The sequence below is a fragment of the Cannabis sativa genome, chromosome 7 (assembly GCF_029168945.1).
Source record: "Cannabis sativa cultivar Pink pepper isolate KNU-18-1 chromosome 7, ASM2916894v1, whole genome shotgun sequence".
Taxonomy (NCBI): Eukaryota; Viridiplantae; Streptophyta; class Magnoliopsida; order Rosales; family Cannabaceae; genus Cannabis; species Cannabis sativa.
The window spans coordinates 10654018-10676888 of record NC_083607.1 but is presented as its reverse complement, the minus strand read 5'-3'; the positions used below and the strand labels follow the sequence as shown (position 1 = coordinate 10676888).

General features: G+C 31.4%; 4 protein-coding genes across 4 annotated transcripts; 1 reads left to right on the top strand and 3 right to left on the bottom strand.

Annotated features, from left to right (window-relative positions):
- Window positions 1-968: 968 nt before the first annotated feature.
- LOC115696401 (uncharacterized) lies at window positions 969-1256 on the bottom strand. Its single transcript, XM_030623301.1, has one exon. The coding sequence runs from the start codon at window positions 1254-1256 to the stop codon at window positions 969-971; it is 288 nt and encodes a 95-aa protein (XP_030479161.1).
- Window positions 1257-2559: 1303 nt separating this feature from the next.
- On the top strand, window positions 2560-5330 carry LOC115696859 (uracil phosphoribosyltransferase-like). The gene is made up of 9 exons (XM_030623741.2): window positions 2560-2714; window positions 2911-2988; window positions 3082-3163; window positions 3271-3319; window positions 3473-3534; window positions 3685-3752; window positions 4733-4788; window positions 4870-4917; window positions 5037-5330. The coding sequence occupies exons 1-9, from the start codon at window positions 2664-2666 to the stop codon at window positions 5086-5088; spliced, it is 546 nt and encodes a 181-aa protein (XP_030479601.1). The 5' UTR covers window positions 2560-2663; the 3' UTR covers window positions 5089-5330.
- Window positions 5331-7352: 2022 nt separating this feature from the next.
- Window positions 7353-10155, bottom strand: LOC115696399 (uncharacterized). Its single transcript, XM_030623300.1, has 2 exons — window positions 10095-10155; window positions 7353-7606 (listed from the first exon to the last, which is right to left on the bottom strand). The coding sequence occupies exons 1-2, from the start codon at window positions 10153-10155 to the stop codon at window positions 7353-7355; spliced, it is 315 nt and encodes a 104-aa protein (XP_030479160.1).
- Window positions 10156-22233: 12078 nt separating this feature from the next.
- LOC115696398 (glycine-rich cell wall structural protein 1.8-like) lies at window positions 22234-22587 on the bottom strand. Its single transcript, XM_030623299.1, has one exon. The coding sequence runs from the start codon at window positions 22585-22587 to the stop codon at window positions 22234-22236; it is 354 nt and encodes a 117-aa protein (XP_030479159.1).
- Window positions 22588-22871: the final 284 nt, after the last annotated feature.

Genomic DNA, 22871 nt, shown 5'->3' with positions numbered 1-22871 from the left:
AATTTAAAAGTTATAATGTATTATTAATTTTGAAAAAATTATTAAGAAACTTAATAAAAATATTAAATTAATTAAAAAAATATTAAGTTTATTTAAAAAAATTTAAATTATTGTTGAAAAAATATTTTCAAACTTTATTATATTTATAAACTCATATTTTAAAAAATTAAACTAAAATTATTAAAAACCCAATAAATAATTTAAACAAACTAAATTTTTTTTTGAAGAAAAAAATTAAACTTATTTATATTTATAAACTCATATCTAAAAAAATAAAGAAAAATAATTAAAAATTCAATAAAAGTATAAAATTATTTTGAAAAAAAGTTAACAATTAAAATAAAAAAGTTATGTTTACTTAAAAAAAATTTAAATTTTTAGAGAAAAAAAATATACTCAAACTTGTCCTTGTAAAATTTAGATTTTACAAATATTGAATTTAAAAATATTTTTTATATCTAAATAGATCTTCTAATAACAAATAAATAATGTTTTCAATCGATTAGCTAGTTTTAAAATTTTAATTCGTTTTTAATTTTCTTAATCATTTAGATAATATGTTTTTAAATTTCAATTAATTTGTTAAAATTTACTTAAAAAATATTGAATTTTTAGTCAAAGTTGATAATTAACAAAGATAAGTCAATATTTTAACAGGAGACCTAATCTAAATTTTTGTAAATATAAGAGTTGAGGAATGATTTTTATATTTTATGGCCAAATAAACCCTAAATAATGATACTATACTCAACAGGCAATTCCTCTCTTCACAGAGGATTTTTCGAATCCTCCACTCTCAATATAAATAAACAATTAGCTCGAGGCCATCCATACATAAAATACAACTTATTCAAGAAAATATTACAACTTTGTAAAATTAAATCAGAATATACAAAACAATTCAATTTGAGTACGTAACAAATAAATGAAATCAATATAAAACAGCTTTACATAATCATGTTCAATGCTCATCCACAACCGCCACCTCCACCGCCACCGCCACCACCACCACCTCCACCACCGCCACCACCTCCAAAATCTCCACCGCCACCAGCCCAACCGCCGCCAGCCCAACCACCACCACTAGATATAATGCCACCTTCGATTCCTCCATTTGTAGTACTCATTCTACCATGAAATCCAGTTGCTCCTGTGGCTTCTCCATTTTGACCTCTACAACATATAGAAACTAAAATCGAAATAATAACAAAGCAGGAGAATACTACGGGTATTATGATAAAGGCTGAATCTACCATTTTTTTCTTTTATTATAAAATATGTAAATATACAAGCCACTTCTCTTGTTTTATAGTACTACTTTAAGACTTCGGTAAAACTATATAATAATGTTTGAATATTCTGTTTTAAGCTAGTCTTTGACTTCAATATTTTAAAAACGAGTTGACCTTATCAAAGTTTTCATAAAAATTTGTATAGCTTTCTTATCTCCAATGTATAGGTGGGCATTATATCTATGGAAGCTTCCACTTCTCGGAAATTTCAATCTCAAATGATTGCTCTCTCATATTTCTTTTGGGTAATTGTTGTTCATGTTTTAATGAGTCAAATCAAGGGAAAGTACTGTGATAGCAGATTATTAAATGAAGAAGAGAGAGACACGAAATGAAAAAGAAACTTGGAGAGAAAAGTCGTGACAAATTAATAACAGCTTGCTTTTGCTGAATTCATAGAATATTTCACGTACGGTTAATTAATTGATTTAATGGTTACTATTGACTTGTTGCCCAATTTAGGTTTTTAATTAATTGTTAAAATATTGCGATAATTAATTGTAGCAAGATCCCGTGTCACGACGAGCTCTAATTTAACTGGTCAAAAGTCATACTTTGACCATTATTAGAAAATAACACTTATAAATAATCCTTTAATGTATATTACAAAATAATTATTTAAAAATAATAGATTAACTCCCACATCGATAAAAAAAATATTAGTGATAAAATCACGACAATTAATATAAAAAAAAAATAATAATATCCCTATAAGATCACCGAATGAATAGATTTAATAAGTTAATAAAATACCAAAATAATATCTATCATCCATCATTTCTCATTTCTAACTAGTACATACCTAATTTAAGTCATCTAGACCATCCATTCCAACTTAAATACAAAATCAAGTTCATTGGGATAGGGCTGTGCATGGGTTGGGTTGGTCGGGTGGGAGGTACTTGTTGGGCTTTGTGCCCAAAATAAAATTTTATTTTAATGTAATCTTTTCTAATATTCAATTATCAATAAAGAAATAGATTTATTTTCATTACTTATTTAATGTGTTATTTAGTTCATGTGATCATTTATTTGTTTATTTGATTTATAAATTTATCCAATCCTTATCACACCGATATTCTTGTTTATTGTGTCGTCAACACAGTGGAAAGTAATTAAGATTGTGTTATTAAATGTATTCATATGATTTATCACTACACAGGGTTTCATTGATAGGATAATCTATACTGTAATTTACTTGTACCTCGGATAAGTGCTATGTCCTTTCTAAGGCACAGGTTAAAGTAAGCTTGGGTTGGATGTATGGAGTATGCATCGGAAGGGACCAATATTTAAATAAGTGTGTAATTTGAAGTGAATTGAGCTGTAATTCTAATTAGAATGCTTTAAACTTTAAATGTAGGAAATGCTATGGCTGAGTTGGGGAGGCTACTTATGTATGAGGCTGCAAGGGATTGGTTGGTTAGTTGTTACTGGAACTCATCATTTAGTTTTAGTTTTTGTTTAATCCTGTTTGTCTTACACCCCTAAACTTGGACTGAAGCCCAGACATGTTCTTTTTTAGTTTTTATGTTACACTTTTGTTAGGAGTTCTCTACTTGGTTGTTAATTTTTGGGAAGATTTACCTGAGATACCGGTCTTTCTTATGGATGTCAGCCTACCGTAGTGGGAGAGATTCAGACACCAATGGATGTTGCAACGGTTGAGTTCATAGACCCAAGAGAACCTGTTGCGGTTAGTTTAATGTTTATCTCTCTCTTTGGTTGTTTATGTACTTTTGTCTATGCATATGTTATCATGTATTCATTTCCTCTTTTAGTTCTGCAGGTCATTCCAATTTTAAGGGCTGGTCTAGCTCTAGCAGAGCATGCTTCATCAATTTTGCCTGCAACAAAAACATATCATCTAGGTAAGAAAGCTCATACTCACGATTACACTTCACTATTCGGCATTTGATTCTGAAACTTGGTATTTGAATTCATGGTTTTTTTTTTGTTTTTTTTTTTGCATATTAAGGGATAATCAGAGACGAGGAGACACTTCAACCATCAATATATCTAAACAAGTAAGACTTTCCTGTCATAATTATGTTCAGTGATTTCAGTTTCCCTTTACTTATTTTTCATGAAATGTGGAAATAACCTTTTTCATTCTGCATAAACAGTTTAAATCCTATGAATTGGAGTAGGTTCTTATAAATCTTTTGCCTCTTTTATAGGCTACCTGAAAAGTTTCCTGAAGACTCTCGCGTATTTGTTGTTGACCCCATGTTAGCAACAGGTATGAATTTAATGGCTCCAAAATGATCTCTATATTTTGCAAAATAGTTTCTTGCATATTACAGTATCTGTTTTGAATCTTAATTTCTTATGTGTATAAACTGGGTTTGGTTTTTCAACTATTTCGTAATCTCTTTGTATTGACTACTAGGTGGCACAATAGTGGCAGCTCTCAACTTGATAAAAGAATGTGGGGTTGAGAACAATCAAATTAAAGTGGTAACTTATATACAACTTCACTATTTCTGTCAATTTTATTTTCGTAGCTAATAATTTTGGATCTTTAGCTTGATGGAGTTGGAACTGAGTTGCATATATCTATGGCTATATATAAGAGTGTTATTTTTTTTTTTGCTGAACAGAGTGTTATTTTTTTTTAGATATTACAATTAAAATTAAATTCACCACATATCTCTCTTATCTTTTATTAATATTTTTTTTATATTTTATATGATTATATAATATAAAAAAATATATTTCTATTACTGTTCTTTTTCAAAATAATAAGATAGAAAAATATATTTATGTTTCTTAAAGAATTACTATGACATCGTTAGTTACTAAAATAATATTTTTTTTATTATTATTGTTTTAAAAAAAATAAAAAAAGTGTAATATTTCTAAAAAAAATTAAAATTATTATAAATTAAAAAGTATTACTATTAAACTAAAATTATAATTAATAACAAATTTTGAATATTATTATATATTTTTAAATATAAATAACACTTAAATTAAATAATTTTTTAATAAAAGATATGTTGTTTATTGAATAATAATAAAAAAAAAATATTAATTATACAACTAAAACATATATAACCAAAATAAAAACTAAGAATATAATTGAGTAGAATTTCACTTTATATAATCATTTATATTCTCACTGAAAATGTTACAAACAAAGTGGTTTTGAAAGTGACAAAGGGATGAACGAATTAATTAATTTAGTAAATTAACAAAGTGGGAAGAAGAGCACCGTTAATGATCAATCAACCTTTGGAGGTAGACTGCAGACTTTTTTACGCACCAACTTTCTGGTTTTTTGGTCAATGGAGGACAATGCACTTTCTTGTGGCTTATCGTTAAGACATTCTATTGACTCCAAAGGCTAACAAACATTGCCTATGGCCTTTGGAAAGTAGAGTGCTTAGTTAATATTATTAGTCTAGTCTCAACTAAAAGAAGCTTATGTATTGCAGATATCTGCCATTGCTGCCCCACCTGCTCTTCAAAAGCTGAGCGAGACTTTTCCAGGGTAATAATTTTGAGAGACTAATCACATATTTTAACTTTAATTACATTCATCATTCCTTAGATTTCTGTCTTCTTGTTTCAGGCTTCAAGTATACACTGGAATTATCGATCCCACCGTTGATGACAAAGGGTATTTGTCTCCTTTTTTTTTTTTCTTTTGTGATTTTCTATGCTGTGATTCATTGGTATCATCAAAAAAAGAAAAAGAAAACCTAAATAATATTTTGTTTTTCTTGTTTTGATTACAAGGTACATCATTCCTGGACTGGGTGATGCAGGGGACAGAAGCTTTGGTACATAATCTGATAATTGTAATATTTTTCCAATTTTGTTTTGTTGAGGCCATCATTAGCCAGGAATTAGCTGAGTTTTTTTTTACTATGCTAATGAGCAACATATTAAGCGAAATTGAGAAACAAAACTCGGAAGGGTATCAAATTTGTGTAGAGAGTTATTATTTTTATGTGATGGACATTTTGATTGGTGAAAGTAATTCAAAACAAATCTTCTTGTGGCATGAAACTTGATTTTATTTTAGTACTATGAGAACTGACTATATTGGGTTAGATTTTTTAAAGCTGATTTTAGCTATTAGAATTAAAGTACTTTTGGTAGTGTTCGGTTAAGAAGATTTTTCTTTGGTAGTGTTCTGTAAAGACGAATTCAACACTAGCCAAGTGTATTTTCTAGGTCTTGTATCAAATGGGTTTGGGTGTTCTTAACAAGCTTGGTTTTGTTTAGTTTTTAAATGAATTTTGAAATATTTATTTATATAATTGTTTAATAATAATATTAGATGTATTAATTTAAGTTAGCTATATGTACAATAATAAATGAATGACAATTTAAATTTGTTACAGTGTAGTTGTTCGGAGTGTAAATAGTTGGGAAGATTTAATCGCTAAAAGTTTGAAATATATTTTTGGAAGGAATATGAATTTGTATTTGAATTGGTCAATTATACTATATGGAGATGAGCTCTACTGACTTTGGAGAGGTTACCAAGGCGTTTCGTCTCGAAAACTTCCATCATCACGCAGCCACCATCGTGTTATTATAGTTGCTATTACTCTCTTACATATAACAGAGTGTGACAGATGAAGATTAAAGGAATTACTCTTACATATACGGCAATTAAATATAGAATCTGAATAACTAACAATTTATGTACTACTAATTAATATTTTTGCCCTTTAAATTTTTAACACTACTTAATTTTATCTTTTAAAATATAAGATTTGTTAAAAATTCCCCTAAAATGTAATAGTTATATAATGACGTATTTTTGTTAGATTTTATTTTTTTTGCTATTAAGAATTAGTATTTTTTTTTTATCATTTTGATCAATATAAAATTTTGCTTCTTTTTATTAAAAAATTAAATTTTAAAAATTGTAATGTTTTATTAATTCTAAAAAAATTATTAAGAAATTTAATAAAAATATTAAATTAATTAAAAAATATTAAGTTTACTTAAAAAAATTTAAATTATTGTTAAAAAAATATTTTCAAACTTTATTATATTTATAAATTTGTATTTTAAAAAATCAAACTAAAATTATTGAAAGTCCAATAAATAATTTAAACAAACTATTTCTTTTTTTTTTTTGAAGAAAAAAATCAAGCTTATTTATATTTATAAACTCATATCTTAAAAAAAAAAATAATTAAAAATTCAATAAAAGTATAAAATTATTTTGAAAAAAATTAGAAATTAAAATAAAAAAGTTATGCTTACTTAAAATAAATTTAAATTTTTAGAGGAAAAATATAAACTCAAACTTGTTCTTATAAAATTTAGATTTTACAAATATTGAATTTAAAAATATTTTTTATATCTAAATAGGTCTTGTAATAAAAAATAAATAATATTTTAAATTTTTATTCAAAAAACAAAAATATTTTAAATTTATTAGTTAGTTAAAAAATTTTAATTTTTTTTAAAATTTTTTTAATTATTTAAAATGATATTATTTTTAAATCTAAGTTAATTTGTTAAGATTTACTAAAAAATTGTTGAATTTTTGAGCAAAATTGTTAATTTATAAAATTACGTTAATATTTTAATGGAATAATAAAAAGGACACCAATGGTGTATAGCACTCTCTTATGTGTCAATATCGCTATTGGTTAAACTAAGTATGGGGTTCCATATAATTTAATATAGTAGTTTTTAGGGAGGATCGCTAGCCAATCGCAGCGCGGCATGTCGAGAAGGTACTAGGCACCATTAGTGCCTAATAACAATGCTCTTTAAATTTGTGTAAATGTAAAAGTTGAGACATGATTTTTAGTTTCTCGAGGCCAAATAAACCCTAAATATAGATACTACTCAACTGGCAATTCCTCTCTTCACAGAGGATTTTTCGAATCCTCCACTCCCAATATAAATAAACAATTAGCTAAATTGCACTTTTTAAAACCAATTTTTTTCCATTCGACCCACTTATACAAGAAAATATTACAACTTTGTAAAATTAAATCAGAATATACAAAACAATTTAATTTGAGTACGTAACAAATAAATGAAATCAATAAAACAGCTTTACATAATCATGTTCAATGCTCATCCACAACCGCCACCTCCACCGCCACCGCCACCACCTCCACCACCACCGCCACCACCACAGTCACCACCTCCACCTCCACCACCGCCACCACCTCCAAAATCTCCACCGCCACCAGCCCAACCGCCGCCAGCCCAACCACCACTACTAGATATAATGCCACCTTCGATTCCTCCATTGGTAGTACTCATTCTACCATGAAATCCAGTTGCTCCTGTGGCTTCTCCATTTTGACCTCTACAACATATAGAAACTAAAATCGAAATAATAACAAAGCAGGAGAATACTACGGGTGTTATGATAAAGGCTGAATCTACCATTTTTTTCTTTTATTATAAAATATGTAAATATACAAGGAACTTCTCTTCTTTTATAGTCCTACTTTAAGACTTCGGTAAAACTATATAATAATGTTTGAATATTCTGTTTTAGGCTGGTAAGTCTTTGACTTCAATATTTTAAAAACGAGTTGACCTTATCAAAGTTTTCATAAAAATTTGTATAGCTTTCTTATCTCCAATGTATAGGTGGGCTTGGGCATTATATCTAAGGAAGCTTCCACTTCTCGGAAATTTCAATCTCAAAATGATTGCTCTCAATCTCTCATATTTCTTTTGGGTAATTGTTGTTCATGTTTTAATGAGTCAAATCAACAGAAAGTACTGTGATAGCAGATTATTAAATGAAGAAGAGAGAGAACACGAAATGAAAAAGAAACTTGGAGAGAAAAGTCGTGACAAATTAATAACAGCTTGCTTTTGCTGAATTCATAGAATATTTCACGTACGGTTAATTAATTGATTTAACATATGACAAATTATTAAATATTAATGGTTACTATTGACTTGTTGCCCAATTTTGGTTTTTAATTAATTGTTAAAATATTCCGATAATTAATTGTAGTAAGATCCCGTGTCACGACGAGTTCTAATTTAGCTGGTCAAAATCATACTTTGACCCTTGTTAAAAGATAACACTTATAAATAATTCTTTAATGTATATTACAAAATAATTATTTAAAAATAATAGATTAATCCCTATATCGATAAAAAATATTAGTGATAAATCACGACCATTAATATATATATAAAAAAATAATAATATCCCTATAGGATCACCGAATAAATAGATTTAATAAGTTAATAAAATACTAAAATAATATCTACCATCCATCATTTCTCATTTCTAACTAATACATACCAAATTTAAGTCATCTAGACCATCCATTCCAACTTAAATACAAAATCAATTTCATTGGAATAGGGCTGTGCCTGGGTTGGGTTGGTCGGGTTGGAGGCATTTGTTGGGCTTTGTGCCCAAAATAAAATTTTATTTCAAAATTTTTTCTATTCAATTATCAATAAAGAAATAGATTTATTTTCATTACTTATTTAATGTGTTATTTAGTTCATGTGATCATTTATTTGTTTATTTGATTTATAAATTTATCCAAATCTTTATCACACTGATATTCTTATTTATTGTGTCGTCAACACAGTGGAAAGTAATTAAGATTGTGTTATTAAATGTATTCCTATGATTTATCACTACACATGGTTTAATTGATAGGATAATCTATACTGTAATTTACTTGTACCTTGGATAAGTGTTATGTCCTTTCTAAGGCATTGGTTAAAGTAAGTTTGGGTTGGATTAATGGAGTATGCATCGGAAGGGACCAATATTGAACTTGGATCAGATATAATAAACTTACCGTATACGTAATATTTATAAATTCAATATCACCTAGTTGATCTTAGATCAAATGATCTCAATCCTGAGAAGGTTAGGTTCCAGTACAATTGTATTATTTGTGCTTCAATCTGTTCGTTAAAGTCAACCAATAGTTCTTCTCGTGACGTATAAATTAAGGACATGGTAGTTCAATTGAGTGGAAACGCTAATTATGGATGAATCTATAACTTTTATCTAGACATAAAAGTGAAACGATGATTTCCTTCGAGCTTGGCTAAATAGAGATAAATGATTGAGCTATCATTTGAGTGATTATATTAGTTCACTGAAATATCATAGGTAGCTAAGTGTTTTAAGGACAAAATACATTGAAGGGTGTAACGATAAATTTGTCCCAACTCAATATAAATCATCTATAAAGGATCATTGATTATTAGAATTATTACAAATAGATATAATTTATAGCGTATCTATATCGTGGAACATATAGAGCGTTCGATATAATTGAGAGTGCAATTCCAAAGCTATAGTGTTGCAAGGAAGAATGGGAAATTTGCGGCAAAAGTCTCCAAAAAGTTCACGTTGATGCTGATTAGTCCCCAAGGTCCAAAAATAGCGGCAATAGTCCTCAAGGTCACACTTTTTATTTGTCCGTTGGTCTCCAAGTTAACAGATCTGTTAAACCCAATTCAAATGCCACGTGTCGAAATATTATTGGTGGGTATTATTATTTTAATTTTAATTTTAAAAAATAAAAATAAATAATTTTAAAAAAAATTCCTTTTTTTTTCTTTTTTTTTCTTTTTCTTTCTTTTCTTCTTCATCTTCTTCGTATTCTTCTTCTTCTTCTCTTCTCACTGCCAGCACCACCAACCACCAACCCCCAACTCTCAACCCCAAACCACCACCACCACCACCACCACTCCCAAATAATTTCCTATGCATTAATAAATTTCCAATGCATTAATAAAAAATCACAAAACCCCAAAAAATAATTTAAATTAAAAAAACAAAACTAAAAAATCTCATCTCCAATCTTCTCTGACCATCTTCGTCTTCTTCATCTCCGACCACACCCTCACCCCCGTTCAACTGACCAACACCCATTCCCAGCCACCCCCTTTAGTAACATCTAAGGTTCCATTCTATTTTCCATCAACAAACCCTCAATCAAAACCCCCAAATTAAAACCCATAAATTGTTAGATCTGTAACACCAAATTCACACAAAGAATCGCCAAAATAAAAATAAAAAAACAAACAGCAGAAAAACCCACAAATTAGAGATCGAGAGGATGAGCTTTTGGTGGCTGGTTGATAGGTTGCGACTGGGCGACTGTCATCTCCACCACTGGCTTCATCTCCGGCAAGAAAAAATCCACAGTAAGTCGTCGGTCGGGGTTTGGGGATTCTAATATTTCGTCGGCTACGATTGGGGCGGCGGTGGTGGTGGTTTGGGGTTGAGAGTTGGGGGTTGGTGGTTGGTGGTGTTGGCAATGAGAAGAGAAGAAGAAGAAGAATACGAAGAAGATGAAGAAGAAAAGAAAGAAAAAGAAGAAAAAAAAAAAGAAAAAAAAGAATTTTTTTTAAATTATTTATTTTTATTTTTATTTTTTTAAATTAAAATAATAATACCCACCAATAATATTTCGACACGTGGCATTTGAATTGGGTTTAACAGATCTGTTAACTTGGAGACCAACAGACAAATAAAAAGTGTGACCTTGAGGACTATTGCCGCTATTTTTGGACGTTGGGGACTAATCAGCATCAACGTGAACTTTTTGGGGACTTTTGCCGCAAATTTTCCAGGAAGAATTAATAAGTTAGGGAATTTACTTAGTAAATTCTAGATCTGCTTATTGGAAGCTCGGTTATATAGGCCCATGGTCCCCATACTAGTTGAGACAAACTGCTTGTAAGACTCAGTTAATTGATTTTAATTAATCAATTATAATTCTAAATTAGACTATGCCTTATTTATGATTTTTCACTAAGATATGGCTTGATTGTGAAGAAATAGGATTTTATGGTTTATTTGTTAATTAAGAGACTTTGTGGAGTCTAATTAATAAATAATGAAAATGATAATTTTATTTGATGATTAATTATAATTATTAAATAAATATTTTTGGCATTTATAAGATTAAAATTAGAAAATTTGGCATTTGTAAAATAATAGATAAATGGTTAAGAAAAATGGCAAAAATATAACTAGTGATGGGCCCACATATGGCCGGCCACTTATCTCTATTTTTGGCTAATTTTTATCATTTTTTATTCCATATAATTCAATCCCAACCCTAAGTGAATTAGTATAAAAAGAAAAGAATTGTCTCATAATCTAACTAATGACTCTAAACCTAGTTTTCATCTTGTTAGACAACTAGAGAGTTTTAGACTTCTTCTTCTTCTTCTTCTTCTTTTCTCTCTTCTAATTCGAATTCTATAGTCTTCTTCAAAAACAAATTCAAGTCTTTAGTGATCGAGTGTATGCCCACCCATAGTAAGTTAGTCCTCAATCATAGTGTGTAAGACTGTGAAGAATCCAAAAAACTGAAGGAGTGTCGGGCTCAAATCTTGATTATACTCTGCGACAGAAAGGAATAAGGGTTAGAAATCTGAGCAGTATGAGTCATTTAATTCTACTGCAACCAATGTAAGGTTTCTCATACTTTATATGTGTTTATTTTTCATCGTTTTAGAAGTTCATATTTAGGATGTTAAAAACATATTTGTTAGTAAATCTTGGTCTTGGTAAATTATAATCCAACAGTATTTTAATGAGCCAACCCAATTACGTCGGCCTGAAAATTTCTAACCCATTCAAAATTTCTTTTTTGTACAACCCAACCCAACAAACTATACATCGAGTTGGATAATAACCCTTTTAAAATTTTGTCCTAAGTTTAATTTTTATATTACCATTATATATTCATATAAGAATCATCAAATTAAAATTTAATGCAAAAAAATTCACATCTTAGTTTAGTATCCAAAATGTTAACACAAAATAATATAAACTTAAAATTATTATACAGTCATCCGATTCCAAATAAAAAATTATAGTGAATAAAAATTTAAAATAAAACTAAAATAATAGAATCCACCTAATAGTCATCTCTTGAGTTCTCCTTTGTTGTTGGCCTTGGCTTCTTTATTAGGTTAATTTTCTATAATTAAAAAAGTACCATATTATTATGAATAATATACTAATTAAATTATAAAAGAATTCTAAATATTCAGTCAGATAAAATAATAATTACATATTTTTCCTTTTTAATTATTACAGTTTGAAACCAAAACTGTTACTGTATGATTTCTAGCGATACGTGACAATATTTTTCTAGGGTCACAGTTTAAAACCACAACTCACAATAAGATTTCTAGCAAAAAGGAAAAAAATTACAAACGAATACCTTTATTGTCTTGCGTGAGCATGTTGGTGGCTTGTATTGCTCCTGGTGGTGCAGCTAACAAAGGAGTTCGTGGTGAGAGGGAGCTCTAGTGTGGCGATGCAACTTAGATATTTCCAACAAAAAAATAGAAAAGAAACAAGTGAGACTGAGTGTAAGACCCTACTAGCTTAGGCGTAATCAACAAGTTTATTAGAAATCGCGTATTTAGGCGCCATACACCTATTTAAAAGACTTCAAATGATCAAGAACGTTCTTAACAGAAGTATGACCTCTGTACCACAAGCACTAAGCACTTATCCTGTACTAGTGTTGGTAGGGATGAACCGCATCGCTGTATTGTGTCACATGCCCTACGTACTCATCCCATACTAGTGTTGGTAATACTGTTTCACTCTCTTTAAAAGCCATATACTATACCAATACACTTTTTACTGCTACTGTACTAGTTTTGGTAGTATACGTACGAACCACATAAAATATGTAATCTACATACATATACATATACATATAAATATCTTATGCTAGTCTTACCTCATTTCTAAATTCAAGTGTGTCGATCAATCTGAATAGAAATGTCACTTGCTGAACAGATGCCCTATGTCACATTTACATAAAAATGGTTAGTGTCTAATTTAGAACACTTTCTAATACCCATATGTAAAATTTAGGGTTTTCTACCAAATTACTGTCGGGAATATTTTACCAGGATCTAGATTTACTAATAAGTATGTTGAATTAACATCCTAAATATGAATATCTCTAAAACAATGAAATAAACACATAAGAGTTTAGAAAACCTTACATTAGTTACAACAGAATTAATGACTCCTTCCGTTAAAATCTCTAGCCCTTGATTCCTTTTCTATCGCAGAGTATTATCAAGATCTGAACCTGGATCTCTTTCTCTCCTTCGGGTTTGGTTACCACCGTCTTACTCACTATGATTGAGTACTTGACTTGCTATGTGTGGGCATGGCACTATTTCACTAAGGGTTCGAATATGATGAAGAACAATGAAGGAGGCTGAAATCACTATAGAAGGAACTCTCTCATCTACTAGTTGTCAGAGAATGAAAACTAGATTTAAGTTTGGCTGAAGTGAATAGTTGGATGAGATGAGAGGATCATGTTCCTTTTATATTTTTTCAACTAGGGCTTAGGGTTGAATTATATGGATTAAAAAGAATAAAATTTTGGGCAAAAATACACTTAAGGCCGGCCACTTAAAATGATTACTTTCTAGTTACAATTTTGCCACTTTATTTTAACCACTTATTCTTCTTTCAATATTACGATATTTTCCAATTCAATCATATAAATGCTTAAATTAATATTTATTTAATAATTATAATTAATTATCAAATAAAATTGCCATTTATATTATTTATTAATTAGACCATGCAATATCTTTTAATTAATAAATTGACCCCAAAACCTATTTTCTTCACAATTAAGCCAATGCTTAGTGAAAATTCATAAATAAGATATAGTCTAATTTTAGAATTATAATTGATTAATTAAAACCAATGAACTGAGTCTGCAAGTAGTATTATCTCAACTAGTGAGGGGACCATGTGTTGGGTTTGATGCCCTAAATAAAACTCCATTTCAATGTAATCTCTATTATTCAATATCAATAAAGAAACAAAAGTATTTTTCATTCATTTGTGTGTCTTTTGGTTCATGTTATCATTTACTTGTTTATTTGATTTATAAATTCATCCAAGCCCTTATCACATTTATGTTCTTGTTTATTGTGTCGTCAGCACAGTGGAAAGTAATCAAGATTATGTGATTAACGATATATTCCTAGATTTATCAGTACACAAGGTTCTATTGATATGACAATCTACAACATAGTTTACTTGTACCTTGGATAAGTGCTATGTTCTTTCCAGAGCATTGGTCAAAGTAAAGCTTGGGTTGGATGCATGGAGTATGCATCGGAAGGGACCGATATTGAACTTTGATTCAGATATATTAAACTTACCGTGATATCTGTTCAATTCAATATCACTTAGTTGATCCTAAATCTAATGATCATAATCCTGATATGGTTAGATTCAATCTCAGGAGTATTACAGATGTTCTTCGATTTTTTAGTTAAGCCTACTTTTGGGTCAGGGTGATACGTACATTTTGGGAACATAGTAGTGTAATTAAGTGTGAACGCTAAACATAGATATGGAATCTATAGCTTCTATCTAGCAAATAGAAGTGAAATGATGATTTCTTTCGAGCTTGGCTAAACAGAGATAAATGGTTGAGTACTCATTTCACTTTGCTAAAATATCATTTATACGGGGCTAAGTGTTTTAAGCATAAAATACATTAAAGGGTGTAACGGTAATATAATCCATATACAATGTAGATCATCTATAGAGGATCATTGATCAAATTAGGACTATAACAATGGATAATTAATAGCGTGTATATATGGTGGAACATATAGAGCATTCTATATAGCTGAGAGTGCAATTCTGAGTTCTATGCGTGGATGCAACAAAGAATTAATAAATCACTGAATTTACTTGGTAAGTTCTTAGTCTGCTTATTGGAAGCTCGGATATATAGGCCCATGGTCCCCATACTAGTTGAGACAATACTACTTGTAAGACTCAGTTAATTGATTTGATTAATCAATTATAAGTCTAAAATTAGACTATGTCTAGTTTGTGAATTTTCGCTAAGCAAGGGCAAAATTGTGAAGAAAGAGTTTCTAGGGTACATTTGTTAATTAAGAGACTTTGGTTAGTCTAATTAATAAATATATTAAATGACAATATTATTTAATAATTAATTTTAGTTATTAAATAGTTGGAATTGGCATTCAAATGGTTAAATTTGAAAATTGGCGTTTTTGAGAAAATGAGATGTAGAAATGATAAAACAGCAAAATTGCAAAAGTGGGGCCCAATATCCAATGCTATGGTCGACGACTATTGTAGGCTTTAATCATTTATTTTTTTTTTATTATTTTAATGCCAAATAATTCTAACCTAACCCTAGGTGGCATACTATTAATAGGTAATGATGGCTTCAGGAAAAATGATGATGCATCTTATTCCTTCAGAGAAAAACCTGAGTGCCTTCTACCTTAAACCTAGCCACCACTCTTCCTCTCTCTTCTTCACTATTGAAACTGAAACCCTTGAGTGATAGAGTGAGTGCCCACACACATCAAGTGGTACCTCAATCATGGTGTGGAAGATCGTGAAGAATCCAGATTCAACAGAAGGACATTCGGGCTCAGATCTTTGTGATACTCTGCGACAGAAAGGATACAAGGGTTAGAGATCTGAGTGGAAGGAGACATCATATTCTGCTGCAACCACTGTAAGGTTTCTCATACTTTATATGTGTTTATTATTATCGTTTTAGAAGTTCATATTTAGGATGTTAAACAACATACTTGTTAGTAAATCTAAGATCCTGGTCAAATATTTCCAACACCATGGGCCTATATAACCGAGCTTTCAATATGTAGATCTAGAATTTACCAAGTAAATTCTCTAACTTATTAATTCCACCTTGCGCCAATATAGATTTGGAATTGAGTACACTCTCTATTATATAGAACACTCTATATGTACCACTTTATAGATACGTTATGATTATCTATTGTTAAAATCCTAATAGTTAAAGATCCTCTATAGATGATCTACATCGAAAATGGACAAATTTATCGTTCTACCCTTCAATGTATTTTATCCTTAAAACATTTAGCTACCTAAAAATTATACTTCAATAAACTAATACAATTATTGAAATAAGGCCTTAATCATTTATCTCTATTCAGCCAAGTTAGAAGAAAATCATTGTTTCACTTCTAATACTTATAGAAGCTATAAATTCCATATCTATGATTAGCGCTCGCACTCAATTGAACTACCATGTTCCTAAGATGTAAATATCTGCCAAAACTATTTATTAGCTTCCACAAACACCTCTAAGAACATAAATAATACAACTAAGTTGAACCTAACCATATCAAGATTAAGATCCATAAACCTAAGATCAACCATTGATATTGACTTAGAAAGATATAACTGTAAGTTTATGATATCTTGTCCAAGATCAATATCGGTCCCTTCCAATGTATACTCCATACATCCAATACTAGTAAACTTTGCCAATGCCCTGGAAAGGACATAACACTTATCCAAGGTGCGTGTAAGTATACCTTATCGCCGATTATCATGCCAGTTTAAATCCAGTGACTTGACAAATTATGGGAATTAAACTTTTGGACATATAATCATGATTATATTCCACTGTGGTGACGACACTATAACCATGAACAAATATATATATTTATATATGTTCTGGACTTAATAGAATTTATACATTAAACATAATCATGAAATAAATCATGTGATCCATGCAACATAAAAGCGATTTTTGATCTTTATTAATTAGTAAGTGTAATTATATTGAAATAAGTTTTATTTAGGGCACAAAACCCAACAAACTCCCACTTGCACTAATATAAAACAAAAGTACATTTCAAGTAATCTCAACACCTTGATATCTAGATCAAGTGTAGTATGTAGTATTTTTTCTGTAATAGGTTCTAACAAGTTGTATTCAATACAAACTTTTTCCACCATTACATATTCTTAATCACAAAATCCTTGATATTGTGAAATTCCTCTCTATATGTCTACCCCTCTAGGGATACTGGATTCTTTACTTTTTGGCAACTAAATCCATATAGGATGGCTCTAGCAGAACTCAAGGAGCTTCAGTTACAGCTTCAAGGGATGCTTGATATTGGGTTTACCCAACCGAGTGTATCGCCCTGGGGAGCTCTGGTTCTGTTTGTGAAAAATAAAGATGGTTCCCTTAGGATGTGTATTGACTATCAAGAACTAAACAAGTTGACGATTAAGAACAAGTATCCGTTACCCAGAATTGATGATTTATTCGACCAACTTCAAGGAAAGACGGTATTTTCAAAGATTGATCTGCGTTTCGGTTATCATCAGCTCAGAATTCGGGAAGAAGATATACCAAAGATTACATTTTGAACCAGATATGGGCATTACGAGTTTCTGGTAATGTCATTCGGATTGACTAATGCTCCCGTGGCCTTTATGGATCTCATGAATAGAGTATTCAAGGAATTCCTCGATAACTGTGTCATAGTGTTTATTGATGACATCCTTGTGTACTCTCAGTCTAAAGAGGAGCATGAGCATCATCTTCGAATGGTATTGCAGTGAATTAGAGATCATAAGTTGTATGCAAAGTTTGAAAAGTGTGAATTTTGGTTGTTTGAGGTATCTTTTCTAGGGCATATTGTCGGGAAGAATGGAATTATGGTTGATCCAAGCAAGATCGAGTCAGTGAAGAATTGGCCGAGGCCAAAATCAGTGAAAGAAGTTCAAAGTTTCCTCGGTTTAGTAGGGTATTATCGATGCTTCGTCGAGGAATTTTCTAAAATCTCTATGCCACTACCGAGCTAACTAAGAAAAATTAGCAATTTGTATGGTTAGAAAAATGTGAAGCAAGTTTTTAGGAGTTGAAGCAACGTTTGATAACAGCTCCGGTGTTAGCTTTGCCATCAGATCGAGAAAAGTTCGTTGTTTATTGCGATGAAAGCAGAAGGTTCTAGAATGTGTTCTGATGCAAGCTGACAAAGTTATAGCTTATGTCTCTTGTCAGCTGAAAGACTATGAATAGCGCTACCCAATTCATGACCTAGAGCTTTCCGCCGTGGTTTTTGCTCTAAAGATATGGCAGCATTATTTTTATGATGAAAAGTGTGAGATTTATACTAATTATAAAAGTCTCAAATACTTTTTTACCCAGAAAGATTTAAACATGAGGCAGAGAAGGTGGCTAGAACTGGTTAATGACTATGACTGTGAGATTCTGTATCACCCCGAGAAAGCCAATGTTGTGGCTGATGCACTAAGTAGAAGGGGTCCCGGGTAGGTTTCACCACTGCTATGATAGCCCCTCACCTAGCTTCAGAGATGGTTAATGCGGGAATTGAGTTTGTAGTTAGAAAGTTGCATAACTTGACACTTCACTCTAATTTGCTAGAGAGAATCAGATGGGCACAATTAGAAGATCCCGAGCTAGTCAGGATTCGGGATGAGGTGATGGCGCTGGTCGGCCTGAAGACTTTTCAATCTTGAATAATGGAATGTTACTGTATAAAGCTCAAGTTTGTGTTCCTAGTGTTGATGAACTCAAGAAAGAAATCCTTGATGAAGCTCACACCACACCTTATTCACTGCATCCGAGAACCACCAAAATGTATCAGGATCTAAAACCCTACTTCTGGTGGTATGGGATGAAAGGAGATGTGGTAGACTACGTGTCCAACTGCTTAACCTGCCGGCAAATCAAAGCTGAACATCAAGGCTGGCAGGGCTATTGCAACCTTTAGCCCTTCCTGAGTGGAACTGGGAGGACATTGCAATGGATTTCGTAACTGGTTTGCTTAGAACCACAGGAATGTATAATTCAATATGGGTCATAGTGTACATATTCCCAAAATTAGCTCAAATGTCGCTTCCTTATTTATTGAAACGAAACTGGAGAAAGGAAGTACTTAGGTACGAAATTAGTTCAGAGGACCAATGAAGCTATAGACAAGATCAAGGCTCGGATGCTTGCTTCTCAAAGCAGGCAGATATGCTAATTTGAAGCGCAGAGATGTCACATTTCAGGCAGGAAAACAAGTTTTCCTGCAGGTTTCACCTGTGAAGGGTATTAGACGCTTCAGGAAGAGAGGTAAGTTAAGTCCTAGGTTCATTGGGCCATTTCAGATACTTGAGAAGGTCGAGCAGTAGCGTATCAGCTAGCCTTACCATCAGCACTGTCAGCTGTTTATAATGTATTCCATATTTCAATGTTGAGGAAATATGTTTCAAACCTGACTCATATCTTGAGTTATGAAGTCCTTGAACTACAATCAGACTTATCCTACGAAGAACAACCAGTTCAGGTCCTTGATAGGATGGAAAAAGTTCTTCGGAACAAGACAATTGTTTTGGTCAAAGTGCTCTGGAGAAATAGTAAGGTGGAGGAAGCCACCTGGGAGTTGGAGTCTGACATGAGGACTCAATACTCAGAGCTATTCAGGTTAGAGATTTTGAGGACAAAATTCTTTTAACGGGAAGATAATTGTAATGACCGCATTAGTAATTTGGATTAGTAAAGGCAATTAGCACTAATTTCTGATATTTTTATAGTTATTTATGAATTTAATTATTTATGGGCCCCATTATTAGAAATGGGCACTAGAGTTATAATTTCTCAATTCAGAAGATTTTATTAAACTCTAGGAAAATTATTTGACTTATATGTAAATTATGCAATTTTTACAATTTTTGCTCGACGACAACAGAAAATGCGATGGATGGCTAGTTTGATCACATGGGTAAGTTTAGAACCTTATTTATTAGTGGAATATATTTTGGAGCAAATAAAATACCGAGGTTGTGCGGGGTTATGGTTTTTGACCATTTTACCCCTAGGTTTGAAATAGGCTTAAGTTATGTATCAAGGGCATTTTAGTCTTTTCCAAGGGAGTGAGTGGTGGCTGCCTTAGGTGTTGACACCTAGCCTCTACATTCAGCCAAAGTTAATGTGATTAACCTTAGTGTCATTTTAGGAACATAAAGGAAATAAGAAAAAGATCAAAATTGAAGGAAAACCCTTTCTTTCCCTTTTCTCTCTTCGAACCAGCCAAGATCAAAGGGCTTGATTGCTGAAATTTGCATTTTCAGCAAGGATTAGAGGAGGATTCAATTAAGATAAACCCTAGATACTCTCTTGCTATGTGTTTCTCAAAGTTTTAAGTAGTGATTTTATGTTTTGGTGGCTACGAGGGTTAGAAGTGCTTAGGGTTCATTTTTTGTGTTCAATTTAAGTTGATTCTAGGTGCTTATTGCTGGTTTGAGTGTATGGTGTAATGATTTCACAAGTTTGTGCTTTGAAACCTAAGCTTTGATCTTTAATTGCATAATTTGATTCAGTGACCCTTTCTGGGATTTTCTGGTTGGAATATGTTGTGTATACATTGTTTAGGTACTCTCGAAAGTTTGGAGGCAATTGGACAAGTTTTGAGCAAATTGGAGGTTTTTTTGTGGAGGACGGGCAGAAATTGGTTAATCGGTTTCCCAGTACCTGTAAAACTGGTTAATCGGTTTTGGCAAGTTCCCCGAGAAACCGATTTTTCTCAATTCTTGTCCATTTCAGTTTCTTAGTTGGGTGTTTCCCTGTTTCCTAGGTTAATGTAATCCCTAGAGAGTATAGTAGAGCCTTGAGTTGTAGACTCGGGTTTCCCGGATTAGGGTTTTGGACATGTGATTTACCCAGTTTTAATATGTGATTAGGACATTCATCGAGCACAAGACTTTCCGTACAGGTCGGCCAACTCACTTGAATCTGGAAAGGAGGTAAGAACTGTATATAATGTGTGATATGAATATGCGAATGTAGGTATGTGTTAATATAGATGCATGCTTGTTGTGATTCATACACTACCAACACTTGTACAGTAGCGATACAGAGTGCATTGGTAAAGTGTATGATGTTTGTAAAGTACATCATGATGTTACCAGCACTAGTACATGAAGGTACAAGGTGTATGTGGTACAACACTTAACAGTACTCAAGGTGTATGTGGTAGTACTGAGTGCATGTGGTACATTGGTACATGGTCGTATCTTAGTAGAACGTTCTTACTCATCTGTTAAGCCTTGTAAATAGGTGTATGGGCACCTAGATACAAGTCGGTATTATATGATATGTTATATGCTTTTCTTACTGAGTTTGTCGACTCATAGTTCTGCTTCTATGTGTAGGTAAAGGAAAGGCGAAAGCTGAACAGGAGTGAGCCTAGGCTGAGATGAGGTTGTACATGTCATGGCGGCGCGACCTGGAGTATTCGGTCTCGGGACATCTGGGTTTATTATTTTGTAGTCGTTGTGCGACCTGGTTATGCATTTTGTGTCTTTTGTATAAAAGTTTAAAATCAGAATCACAGTACTTGTAAATGATTTTGTAAAGTTATAAAGTTTAATATTTAGTATAAAGTGTTAATTTGACACGATTTTCGATTAAGTTCTTTGATTAGCAAAGATAACACTGTAATTGAAAAATTATTGTAGCATGTCTTAGCATTAGGGCGTTACACGACTCGTCTGGACTGTAGGGGTACATTATTATGAATATTAAATTAATAAACAAATGTAGAAGAAAAAAATTAAACAAATGACTTCTATATTTAATGAAGTAACTTTTATAATTATTAATAACCACATGTTAATAACTTCATTTAATTCATTAAAAAATATGTGTTATGTTACATAAAAAAAAATAAATGTATAGTAAGTTATGCAATTATTTCATTTAATATATTAGATAATTTAAATGTTATATATGTATATATATATTTTTTTTAATAAATGTTATATATTTTGTAAATGTGTTTTTGAATTTTAATAACTTTTTATAATTAAGTGTGTTTTTTTTCACATTTTTTATAATATAAATTTTTGTTGTACACTAATAAAAAAACTCCTTATTTATATATGTATAAATGACTATGGTACAAAAATATCAGAATATATAACCAAAAAAAAAAGTTACATTGTGTTTATTTAATCAATTATTCTACACCTACACATGCTCTATCTTTATAGAACATATGCTCTCATATATACATAAACAAATCATTCCCCGTATTAAAAAAGAAGAAAAATCCCAACATATTTACATTAATTAAGTACATTTGGATCCAATAATCAACCTCCACCGCAGCCGCCGCCACCGCAACCACCGCCACCACAATCACCACCGCCGCCAAAATCGCCACCACCATCATCCATAACAGCAGCAGCTGCTATAGCACTAAAAGCAACTACCGCAGCCGCTGACATTACAACCATGCCACCATCTTTACCACCACCGCCATCACCGCTGTTGCCGCCGCCATAACCATATTCGCCTCCGTCCTCCGTACATCCAGTGCCATAAGAATTATAACCTCTTTTGTTTTTCTTGCTTGAATTATATGGCTTTGATGAGTTTCTTCTATCTTTCTTTTTACTCTTCTTCTCATCTACTAACACTTCTTCTCTGCTCAAAAAGCAACCCATAATAGTCTCCCAAAAATCGTCTCTTATATTTCCTTGTGATCTGCTCCTTTGTGTTTGTGTAACTATCTATAAGAAACACACATATATATATATATATATATTATATGCTAATGTTGAGAAAGGAGCTAGGTAGCTAGTAGTATATATAATATGTGAACACACTAATTAAATTAGATTAGTTTTATTGATGATCCAATTAATTGAACATAAGTAATGGTGACGATTAGATTAGTGAGAACATTAGGCACATGAGTAGGAATATTTATATAAGTAATACAGAAGTA